Source organism: Antedon bifida, chromosome 6 (genome assembly GCF_963402885.1).
Source record: "Antedon bifida chromosome 6, ecAntBifi1.1, whole genome shotgun sequence".
NCBI classification, from domain to species: Eukaryota; Metazoa; Echinodermata; class Crinoidea; order Comatulida; family Antedonidae; genus Antedon; species Antedon bifida.
Genome location: NC_136231.1, coordinates 18493889 through 18506883, shown reverse-complemented (window position 1 = coordinate 18506883; position 12995 = coordinate 18493889). Strand labels below are relative to the sequence as shown.

The 12995-nt window shown below is 32.4% G+C and overlaps 1 protein-coding gene across 2 annotated transcripts in view; it reads right to left on the bottom strand.

The window, feature by feature from the left end:
- Positions 1 to 849: 849 nt before the first annotated feature.
- The window catches only part of LOC144844457 (uncharacterized), a 29083-nt gene continuing 16937 nt past the window's right edge, over positions 850 to 12995 (bottom strand). For both annotated transcript variants that reach the window (XM_078701389.1, XM_078701390.1), the window contains exons 3-9: positions 9256 to 9441; positions 8514 to 8663; positions 7872 to 8099; positions 4433 to 4479; positions 4006 to 4132; positions 3560 to 3715; positions 850 to 2970 (exon numbers count right to left, since the gene is read on the bottom strand). In XM_078701389.1, coding sequence (XP_078557515.1) covers positions 2951 to 2970; positions 3560 to 3715; positions 4006 to 4132; positions 4433 to 4479; positions 7872 to 8099; positions 8514 to 8663; positions 9256 to 9441 — 914 coding nt within the window. In that variant the 3' untranslated portion in view covers positions 850 to 2950. The remainder of the gene's footprint in view (positions 2971 to 3559; positions 3716 to 4005; positions 4133 to 4432; positions 4480 to 7871; positions 8100 to 8513; positions 8664 to 9255; positions 9442 to 12995) is intronic.

Genomic DNA, 12995 nt, shown 5'->3' with positions numbered 1-12995 from the left:
AGAACTGTTTGAGTTCCGCTACGTTTCGATCAATATGCTTTGATCGTCCTCAGGAGTGAGAATTCTCACACCAATTCTCACTCCTGAGGACGATCAAAGCATATTGATCAAAACGTCGATTCTCACTCCTGAGGACGATCAAAGCATATTGATCGAAACGTCGAGAAAATCAACAGTTCTTTTCAGAACTAATATACGAGATGTACCGCAAACTTTATATCAATATCTTTATGTCCATATCAGTTTAACCATTTCAATTTCTGGTTTTGGGAGCTGTTGCTCTTTTAGGTGTCTCGCTTTTAAATGTATTGATGTGGTGGCAAAACGGCAGTAAGGAATAAAGGCAGTATTTCTATGACATGACATTAGTCGTATTGATTTAGGAGATTAGAGTAGCAGGCTGTAACACTAATATATATACCTACCAATGCCACACCATAGTTGACAAGACATGACTATTATTGCAATTTTCATCCTTTGATTTTAAATGGATTCATGTTATTTAACCCTCTTCTTTAAAGCTCTGTCTACACTATCAAACTAGTTTGACAAAAAAAAGTGTGATGTGCCCAAAAATGGTAGTGATATGACATCATGTCCTTATATGAGCTCATCACATTTTTTTTGTCACAAAGTTTGATAGTGTAGACAGAGCTTTACTCTTCCACTCTCTTCACAAATATCCCATCCCTTACAAGTTTAATGATTGGTTATTCCTTGCCAATAGACGATTTTTTTGTCACCTAATTAGGCACCAATTAAGCCTATCATCATCATAACACACATTAGGCCTAAGGTAAAAGGTACAGTATAACTTTTTTATGCACATAATAAAATATTCCACACATGTTTTACTTTATTTCTTATCTTTATTCAGCAAAGGATGTCGAGCAACTCAAGACACACTGTCTATCCCAAGAACCAGCCTGGGTCATACAAACATATCAGTTTCCATTCTGTGTAATTTTTTTATGTCGGGTCACTTGACTTTTTTTTATTATTAAATTCTTAAATCTTTCCAATTTCTGTTTATTCTGGCAATTAAAAAATATTGCCTGAAATGCATTGCAAAATATTCCATTTTTCTAGAAAAATACAAACTATACAAATCCGCACCTTATAACACAGCTATTACAGTAATAGTTATTTGAAGTCCAGTTAAAGTGGAAGTTATACCAAAGATACATGATTTACAAAAGGTAGATATTGTCTTAGACACTCTTATACAATGACAATCATAGAAAGATTTGTATTTTGATTTTAGAAATCTTTTCTCTCCATATCATTTTGTCACTTGAAAGTGAAACCGCCGGTATTATGTTTTCCATCCATATTCAGAAACGTTGCATGTCATCTAATTTTTAAAATTGTACAAATGAAATTGCAAATATTTAAAGTAAAATATTGCTTTATTTTTCTCAATTTTAAGTTGTTTCAAGATGGAAAAAAGAAAACCAATGTTTTCCAATTATTCTAAGATCACTAAACAATTTTTATTTAATAATTAAATAAATAACTACCTTTGCTACTTGGCACGAAATTATTAAAAATTGTTAATTTGCACCATTTTATCGTCATTATGTGGTGTCAAAACCTAACCCTTCCTAAGAAAAAATGTAAAAAAGCATTCCTTCAGTCATTTATAATACTAGGATTCCGTAGATATTATATTATGTGACAATGATTATTAATATTACAGATGCAATTATTGCAAGATCACTAAACAAGCAATTATATTTATTTAATAATTAAATAAATAACTATCTATTGAAAATGGTGTAGTATTTACAAAGTCTAAGCAGAAAGATATTTAACACAGGAAAATGTTAGCACATATGTTCAGCAAATCTTACATATAGAAAACTTCACCAGTTTAATCATTACTTTTGGAAGACAAGATTTCAAATTTACTAATTGTATTCATTTTATTTGTATTCTTTTCCTTATAAGAGAAATGTGGTGTGATAATCTAATCCGATTGTTAGCAAGTTTTTTATTTAGTTATATCTGTTTTGTTGTTTTGGTTTAACACGGACTTCAAATAATTGTAGTGGGATGTTGATATTTGGTTGGTTCTCAGTTTAGCAGCAATTTGTAGTTAGGAATGTATAAATACTGTTAGATTTTCTTAACAAGGAAATCTTCACAGACGTATGCAAACATATAAGCTAGTTAAAGGGTGATTAAAGTTCAGCTTTTAGGGGCAAGTATAGCTTGGAGGTGCCCTTCACTCCTGCTGGTACAGGATACTCTTAGGGCCTAGGATAAAGATTGACCACATTACCAACATATCTTTAAAAGGCACTAAGCATACAACATTAATATTCTGTATGTGTAGAAAGTGGTTTAGAGAAACAAAAATAAATTTCTCACAACACATTTTTAGATCTAAGAAAAAGTATCTTGCACTAAATAGTAAATTTGCATAAAGTAACTTTGGCTAGTGCCAATTTATAGTTAGATATTTATACACATGAGAAATTTAATCTAACCATATTTAAATATCTCACACACAAAGTTTGTAAAAGTTTCAACCACTTACGTATTAACCTTATAAGGCAAATATTATTACATAATTGTGTAATTAAAAACAGCCAAATTGGCTACAATAGATCCATTCCATAAACTATAAAACCTTTGTATCAAAAACACATATTGTAAAAACTTAGTTACTATTACACCAACTTTTTTGTATCCACTAAGAGAATTACAATTAAAAGAATTTAAAAGTTCACTATATTACTAGCATGACAATTTTATAATAATTCTTCAATGTTTTCTCTAAGTTAAGATAATCAAGTTTAGTGCTGTTTGGTCTCTGGTTTTTTTGTTCTTGACAATAATATCTGGAGACTAGCAAACACCAGATGTCGCCAGCTTCTGACTGCATCTAAGGTGTCATCAAAAGTCCTCAATTTCAACTGCATAGGAAAAAATCTTTTTCAACTTCTCACATATAGGTGTACGTATCTGTAAATACAAAAAGTACAGTAAGAAATTTAGTTAAAAATTACATTGGATTTTGACGAAACAAACTATCTTCCTACACACTATTGTATTAAACGATATTAAATTGGAATTAATGCTATATTTATATATTTTCTAGAGTCATTCAAGGCTGTCTACACTTGATAAGATAGATCTCAATCTTCAACTACAATTAGTTAGCCAATCAGTTGGCTGCGTTTAGTTACAATATCATTCTGATATATTGAACTTCAGTAAATATAAACTAAGCATCTTCATTATTATTACATTTATTAACATTTTGTTCTCATTTCTTTGCCTAAAATCGTCAGATGTAAAAAGGTCAAATTGCTTATTTGTACTTTAAATATAATTCAGATTTGTTTTTTAAACATTAGCTAGCAGATAACAAATAATGTTGTATTATATTTAGATGCGGTATTTATATTGGTTCAATAACGAAACTAGTTGTGAAATCTGAAACTGTTATATAGGTGTTGTATTATCACAATAATTACGTTATTTTACATACAAGTATGACATATTTTTGTATGGTTTTATACATAAATGTTGTTTAAAAATGTGGACTTACTCGCAGGCCTATAAGGCGGTGGTGGAGCAGGTGCTACTGAGGGAACTGTCATACTTCCCATAAAAAAGCGTGAGTCTCCCTCGTGCTTGATAGGGTAGGGAGGTGGGCTAGTACTGGTTGGAAACGCTGAGAGTACCTTTAGTGGAGAAGTCATGCCTAAGAAAATAAAACAAGAAATTAAGACAAATTTGTTTGGAATTCAGAATCAAGTGTATTTTAATTACCTAATAATAGTAGTATGAATATATCGATTTAGAACAAACAAACCAATTGGCATGTTCAACAGAAAATCTGTTTTATTATATTTTTCAAATGGTATACATTAATTAATTAAACAAATATCAATATCTGTATAAAATTTGTCACTTTTATAGATTAGAGAAGTTGATAACACGTTTATAAAGCACCCTCTAATTTCATTAAACCTTTAATGTGTCAATAGTTACCTCTTGTTACTGTTAGTTCATTACTGTGGTATTGTTTGTCCCCACATGTCCTAGGAACCCAGTCGGTTTGATCGTTATACAGCGTTGGGCTGGATATTGGACTGCTCTCTTGCATATCAAGAGTCATCTGAAAAAAACAAAGGACAATATGTTATTAAAAGATTTTAATTTATTTAAGAATTATTAAACAATTTCTGGAAATGTTTTGCTTATGTATATATGAACAATTATGTGCAAATAAATTGGATAGATTTATACTACACGCTACTGAGAAAGAGACAATAGCATTGTTGCCAATGTTTTGTATTTTGCAAATTTAATATGGGTTATTCTGTATTTAGTTTATATGTTTTAATTATTTTGGAAATTGGTTTAATCTAATATTGTGGTGGTTTCAGACATGAAAATACCTGTTGTTATGACTTACCTCTATAATTCCCTCATCTGTTAGGTTACTACTACAATCACTTTGATCTGAAAAAATAAATGAATTTCTAATTAAATAATTGACCTTCTGGGAAATATATTAATTTGTAAGTGGGTCAATTAAGAATCTTAATTTATCGGCAAATCAGTAATATAGAAAAATTAAAATATTTAAAAACATTGTCCATCTAAAATATTCTTGTACTTTGAAAATGAATTTGAACATAGAGAAACTGTGCAACAATATTTATAAGTCAAAACAAAGTAAGTAAAAATAAGTGAAAAAATAATCATCCCAACCTCAATATGATACATTAATTATAGTACATTTTGGGAAATAAGAAAATAAAGTAGAACTCCATTAAATGGACACTTTTAACTGAATAAAGATTTGCCAATTGTTAAAACATATGGTTCCCCTTGTTTCACTTTCAAAGTGGGTTCTACTGTACTCATTCAATTTTATGTCAGAAATTCATCATTCATAAAATAATAATTTTAGATCTGTCTAATAATTATATCACAAATGTATATTATGTTACAATTATGCTTTCTTGTTAAATACATGTATTATGAAATTATGATTATTGACTTTTTAAATCCCTTTTTGACAAATTAAATAAACACTAATCGAAACCAATGTAGCAATATTAGTTATTGACCAGCTTGATTTTAATTGGCCTGAGAAGAATAACTTTTTCATCTTCTAGAGATCTGGTGTGTATTGTTTGTTGTATGTGTGTTGTTATAGGTCCACTGAACATACGCTTTAACTATCAATTTCTTAAACTCAATACTCTGTTACCATTATGTAATTAATACCTATTGTTAATTGACATTGAAATTGGATTGCCTGTCATTTGATTTCTCTTTTTCTTCAAAATCAATAAATACTTATTTTGTTAGGTTGCTTGTTCATATTTAATCTCTTTTTAAAAGTACATATTGAAGGTTTTGTTGGATATGGTTACATTTCAAGCAATTTATATTGTTACTAGGTATTTTTTTATACAAATTATTGAATTATTATTAATTTAGGTTGTTGTGTATTAGCCTCTATTGTTATTGTTACTCCAAGACATTTGTAGAAACAACTTTATTTCCTTTTTGGCAGTGACTGACGTTGTTATTGGTGTTGTTTAATTGCTTTGGAAAATTAAAAATATGTTGACATCAAATTAATTATCTTTTCTTGAGTGAATGATGATATATGTATATAAAGTATTGTTGTTTTCATTTCCTTATTACTATACTTTACATTTATATAATGCAAATATCACGAAGAAAAAAAAAATGTGTACATAATTATGAGCTCTATTAACTATAGTGTAACACCAAAGCAAATGTAAGTTTCCCCTAGTGTAAAATGGACCTAGTCCATTGCCAATGTCCAACCATTAGACAATACGATGATTTGGATGGCTGGCCTTGTGTGAACTGATGTCTTCTTTGTGTACTTAAACACTTTATATTTCTCATAATTGTAATTCGTATTATGAACTTTAATATACAGGTGTTTCAAATTATATTATATTGTATTTCACAATATAATTTACTAAATCAACAAAACCACAGGCCCAGGTGTTGTCCATTTAAAACAGATTCACACTGAGTATTGTGTGTTGACGTTTCCTATCTAATTCTTCAAGTAGAAATTTCTGCTATTGTTGCAAAGTGTGCGAAACTAATGCTTTCCTTTCTTCACATGGGTGGGCAAGGTGAATGGAATCCAAATTTGTGATTCATTCCCAAATTCAATACAGTTATACTAAAAAGATAATTTTATTCAATCTTATTATATTTTATCTATTGAGTTGAGCATTGAGTTTTTATCGTAATTGAACTTTTTGATCGAAGTTTTACAAAATAGTTGAAGTAAATTTAGTTTGATTAATCTTTAACCGGTTTCTATGGTTGATAATAGTATAAATATTTATGTTTATTTAACTGTATAGTCTGTTGTACTAGACAGCTGTTATAGCGCGCTGTTAATAATATAAACATCTATGTATTGTCTACATGCTTTCGATTGAAAATTAAAGATAATAATTATTATTTTTTCGCTCCCAGCTGCTGTCTATTACTACAATGATTCCCAGGATAAATTCCCATGTAGATGATCTAGTAGTATTCATTTTTTGTCATTGCATAGAGTAGAACCCCTATTAAGGGGACATCCTTGGGACCCATCAAAGTGTCCCTTAATAGGGATTGTAATGTTTGTTTCATGAAAAAGCATCTCATTTTAAAAGGAGGGGTTCCACTGTAGTAACCATGTGTTGTAGAAACATATAGTAGAAACCCTCCTGTTGGATACCCCTATTGTTAGGAACCTCTATTAAGGGGACATATGTTTGCCAGTAATACTACGGGCCAATACCCAAATACAGGAAACAAACACTAAGTGGAAACTTTGTTGGGTTTCTAAAAGAGTCCCTGGGAAAACATGTGCAAGAAACTGAATTAATTTTTGTTTAAGATACTTTTAAATAACAAAGTACACAGTTTCCATGTTTTTTTTAAAGGATTTTTATAATTTTATTTTGAATCCCCACATTGTTTTCTTGTAATTCTTAATTACAATAAAGGCACAATTCTTGTTTTTGTTAATAGAGTAGTGCTATTTCATCCTTCTGACAGACATTAATTACTGTATATTGGGGCGATTTTAAGTGTTACCTAATATGAACACCAAGCATGTGTTCTTAACACAAGTTTGTTTGCCTCTCAATGACAATCACGATTCATTGTTAATGTTCTTCTGAAAACATAGCTTTCCATGGGAAATATTTTTTAAGGACTTATTTTTAGGAAGTTGATATTGTGAAATGAGCACTTGCTTATTGGCCTATTTCCTTTAGATCAACAAAGTGGATGATTAGACAATGCTGGAAAGTAGCTTGAAACAACCCCATAAAAACAATAATTATATTATTATGTATGTCTCTTAAAGATTACAAAGATATAAATAGATATAAATATCTTTTTTTACACACGTCTATCATGAATAGTAAAGAAGCCAGCTCATAGTTCATCAATTCAGTTTAAGTGTTTTCCCGTTATGTTGAAGATCAGTTGCTATAAGTTGTTCACTTATTCCATATTATTTATCCCTTCAACCACCACCCCCCACCCCCATATTTCTCCACCCCCCATATTTCTCCACCCCCACTATTTCCCTTCCCCATCCCTCTATTTCCCCTTCCCCACTTCTCTATTTCCCCTTCCCCACTTCTCTATTTCCCCTTCCCCACTTCTCTATTTCCACTTCTCTATTTCTCCTTCCCCCACCCTGGTAAATAACTATTTGTTTATACCTTTCTTATTTTCCGAATATATTATACACTAGGTGATAAGTACTAGATGTATCACCTATTGTGGTTGTACTTATATTATTTATAAATTTCCATAACAAAATTATTATTTATTAAAAAACTCACCAGGATCAGTCTCTTGCCACGTGTGTATATTATAAGGTTCTTGTGGTCTTGAAGAGATTTGTTCAGGTTTTATATGAGGCGGTGACCAACTGTTATCTGTGTATTGTGTGTAGTGTTGGGGTGCGATGTGTGGCGAGTATGGGTGTGCATCGTGTGTGTATACTGTTGTTGTCGGTTGATGGTCAGGTGGCGTTAGTAACAGCGGCCTACCGGATGACTGCCAACCTTCTGGAAAAAAAAATGATAATTCATTATTAAAAGTATAATATAATGGTGTATACTAATTATTTACCCTTTCAAATGAACTCCTACACAAAGACTCAGTTGTGAGCAAGCAAGAAGCTCTCCCCTTGCACCATTTCACCCCTCCACTGGAACATTAACCCCTTCTCCTAGCAGCATTATACCATTAAGCATTAAACCCACCTCATCCCCTAACTAACATCATTCAACCACCCAACTCCCCCTCATCCACTAACTAACATCATTCAACCACCCAAATCCCCCTTATCCCCTAACTAACATTATTCAACCACCCAATTCCCCCTCATCCCCTAACTAACATCATTCAACCACCCAATTCCCTCATTTCACCTTCTTCTAGCACCATTCACAACAATTTCAAATGCGATGTTAACTTACTTATATTGTCAAATGATGTACCTCCCCATGGCATTGGTGTCTTTGTGATAGGTGGTGTAATGTTTTTTGGTATAAATGATGTTTGTGGTTTTCTTTGCTTTTTTGGTTTTGGAAGACTAGTAGCTTGTCCGGTGGTCATGGGCTCTGTACCTGTAAAATTAATAATAAGTAATATTTTTATAACGATCTAAGGTTTATTTTGTTTGAAAATTAGCAAATAGGGTTGAAGAAATCATTTTTTAGTTTTTAATTTAAAGGTTGATTTTCCAGAAAGCGACACATAAAAATCGACACTCTGAAAATGGAGAAATTTGTTTACTTCCATGCTCTGAATCACAAACACATTAAATTAATATTCAATCTACTTAGATTAAAATTCAGTGGGTAAGAAAGTAAACAACGATTGAATATGCACATCAGTGCTGCCACGAAGTATAACCAATCTTAATAGGATCTACTATAAGTTGTTTGTTGAAGTGTATTGGTAAAAACAAAGCTATTTCAAAACAAACATGTGAAATTGATTCTTTATCGGATGCCTAATCAAAAACCAGGATATTTTAAAGGAAAGGAAAGTGAAATAATTATATTATGCTAATCCATTAAATGTTAACTGTAATATATAGAACATAAGTTCATACGATGTGAATTGAATAATAATTATCAATTTCTACAAATGAAAGTTTTCAAAGTTACATTGAATCAATATTCGATTAAACGGTTATCGGATGAAGAAACGTACCGATTTTCGATTTAGGCCTTGCCTTTGGACGTTTTGGGTTGATCTTGTACACTTTAAAGGCGTTGTTTCCTCGTTTTGTCCCGAGGTCTTTGATCTCGACAATGTCGGGTAAAGAGTTGATGGCACATCTAAAGTTAGCCTTCCATGTTTTAGGTCTTGCTCTATCGGTTTCTGGGTTATATTTGCCTGAAAATTAAAAAAAAGGACGTGAAATAAACGTAAATGATTGTAATTGTATTTGATTTAAAATTTGAAATACCTTTGTTGTTTGTTTTTTTTTTATTAAAGTGAGGAAAATACAATTGACGCGTAGTTATCTATATATAATTAAAGTGAACTCCTAATTTGGGACCTCCTATATTTATATTTTAATCTCCCAAGAAAGGGACACGCTAATGAATCTCTAAGGTTCCCATGCCCGTTAGTTTGCATTGTATACTTATATATCTTCGCATACAATGACAAACTAACATCCAAATATTTAATTGATATTTAGACAAGTAACGGTATGAACAAATAGTTTTGCATATACCTATTATGGATAGGGGGAATCGCGGTAAAAAGTAACAACGCTCGTTAAGTTACGTGTATAACAAAATATATCGCCGCACCGTGAGAAATTGACAATTTTGAAAAGTCCCAGTAAATCTGCGAAATTGGACGAAATTCTCGATAATCTAGTACCTCGAAAAATATGATCACAAGTTCCAATGAAGTTCACTTTCGAATATCACTCAAGGTAAATTTAGTTTCGTTCACATGTACAAGATCCGCACGATCCTAAAGTAATACATAATTTGATGTTTTTTATTATCCGTTTTGTCTGTGATCACGGATATTTATTTTACAATCCAGGGTTCGTACGGTAAATATTAATACATAAGTAGAAATACCGGTTGGCTATATAGTATTGCGCAAATACAATAACAAGGTTGAACAATATGTTTGTTTATTTGCCGAATACCAACATCACATGTCTCTATAACACGTGCTTATAACGCCCACGTAAAAACAAATCCTGCGGTTCATATAGCAGCACGGCCTGGATGGCTTACGGGATACCCACTATCTCAATCGCCTGTAAGATTAAATGGAAACGATATCGGCAAGTTTGGCCTAAATGAATACATTTGGGAGCCTGACTTCCCGTGATTAGCTGCACTTGACATGCCAGCAATTACAATTCGTCAAGAAACGTAATCAGATAATGAATGGATGCCATGAACTAATGCTACTTCGATTTTATCCAACAATCCCCAATGCTAATACAAGTCAATTAATTAACAGTTGATACGTTTAAACAACACATTTATCTTCTTCTTACAAGTTAGATTGTTTCTTCGGCGTATATTAAGGAGGCCACAACCCCCTTCCCCCGCACGACGTCCTTGCTAAATCGAAACACTATATGTGGATTCCCCATCGTTTTTTATCAGTTAATACATCGTATACTATAGTATTAGAAATGCCTATTTTTGGTAATAAGATTTTAATCTTAATTGTACCCACATAGCCCCATTGAGGGTAGGCTACCTTGTTTCGGTTTAAAGTGTATTTTGTGAACGAAGAGGGACGCTGAAAAGAGGACACTGAATAACCTTAAAATTCACTATGTGCTCATTGCATAAGACGGCATGCCTACAGAAATAAGCCAACGACTACAAAACTAGTATTAATGTGTCATACATACAGGTTGAGGGGCCTACCACGGGTCGACTCTTTCGAAACATCATTGTAAGATAAACGTTTTCCCCTTTATATCACTCCTCTCGATAAACGCCTCGTGACTTCTTCATCTTGTTTATTCAAAAACAGCTGTTAGGCAATACACCGCTGCAAATCACCTCAACGTGGATATAACGAAATTACATTCCTATGAAATTAATATTTTCAAAGGTATGGGAAAACCCGGTACTACCCGGCAGTTGTAAATTAACTTCAACGTTTACTATATAATCCTCTAAGCGTTCTGATTGGTCAGACGCTTGATTGCAAAATAAACTAAGACCGCATATTTTGGGTATTCGTCACAGTGTAAACCCAACTCCTACGCATTTTGACAATTTATCAAATAATATATTAAGGATATCGCATTGCCTATTATAATAATCCTGCTTATTTTTCTCCATACAAAAAGAAATTCTTTCGTTTTACTTCTTCGTGCCGAATTACTGGTTCATTCATGCATTACACAGGGAAACCCCGTTATAGTTAAATAACTGAAATATGCATGTGAAATAAAGAAACTCGCATTTGAAGCGTAACAGAGAAATATCGTTTTGTTGACAGGGTTTGATGAATACTAAAATGATAACACACTATAATCATCCCTTGCCAATTTTTATTCTATTTACAGTTACATTCTATTACGGGAAACAAGGCATTCGCCAATAAGCGAATTAATTTATTCTATAAATGATATTAAGTCGCTATTGCATACACATTCGTATTCGGCGTGTTTAATTCAAAATGTTGCATAGGGAATCGTACCGTTGTTATCATTAGTATCTGATTAACGTAAATTAACTATGTTCAAATTGCCTCATGATAAGCGTGATCTACAGATAAATTCTTTGACATTTGTCAAAATATATTCTTGATTAAATTTCTGCGGTTTCCCATCCTCGTGTTATCGCAACAAGTCCGGCGCATCCCCCTTTAACGTGCTCATTAAGCGTTTATGATAAACAGTCAATCAAGCTAATTATTCGAATCTCATTACGAACATTTCATTTACTTTGCCTATCCCCGCCGACAATCTTTGATCGTTCCAGTTCGCAACATGTGAAAATCTGTCCTTTGTAGACACATTTTCTCACTTTCACTCGACATCTGTCAGAAGTGCGCGTGTTGCTTGTTTTGTGCCACAGAAGGCGTAAGTTCCTACTAGAGTACTGTAATTTAGACGTGCTTGTGCCGGGTGCAGCAGAGATAACTTTGCATTTAATAAACGCAATTGTGCGTTATGATGGTATGTCGTCCAAAAGTGACGCGTCACGTTTTTGCCGTAAACGCACTTTGTGCTACAGTATGTATCAATAATTCATGTGATTGCCAATCATTATGTTATCAAACAAAAACAAAACCATGTGCGGTATTGTTATTAACGTGACTCTGGTAATACAAAATAAGCAATATCATACTACCGGTCGCATGTGATCTTGCTCCGTGTTCTATTCTTATTTATCATTAGTCTATTTAAAGTTTATCACTAGAGAAAAAAATGTATTTACTATATTTGTTATTTATAATATGGCATCGATAACCTTTATATAAAAAAGTAGAAAATAGATTTTGTTTTTCATAGACACGCTGAATAGGCACATGCTCACAAACGTCGATGAGTTTCAACATTAATTGTACGCGCGCGTCAACTGTATGTCCCTTTATGGTATCAGCAACAAATGCGCGCAGTCCAAATGCAAGATTTACGTCTGATAGGGACATGCGCAAAAACATTGTGGAGCTTTAACATTAATTGTACGCGCGGGTCAACTGCGTATGTTCCTTTATAGTCACCTACAAATGTCGCGCAGAATGCAAGATTTACGCCTTACGCGATTTATTTTAAATCTATACCATGTGTTTACTTTATTAAGATGTTTAAACATTTGCATTTTTTTTTGAATAATTGTACCACTGACTCGTGATCCATTTGGAAATTGGAATAAAGTGTTTTACATGCAATACACTTCCATGACTTGCGTTTTCCATTCCTATTTGTACCTTTAAAAAAAGTC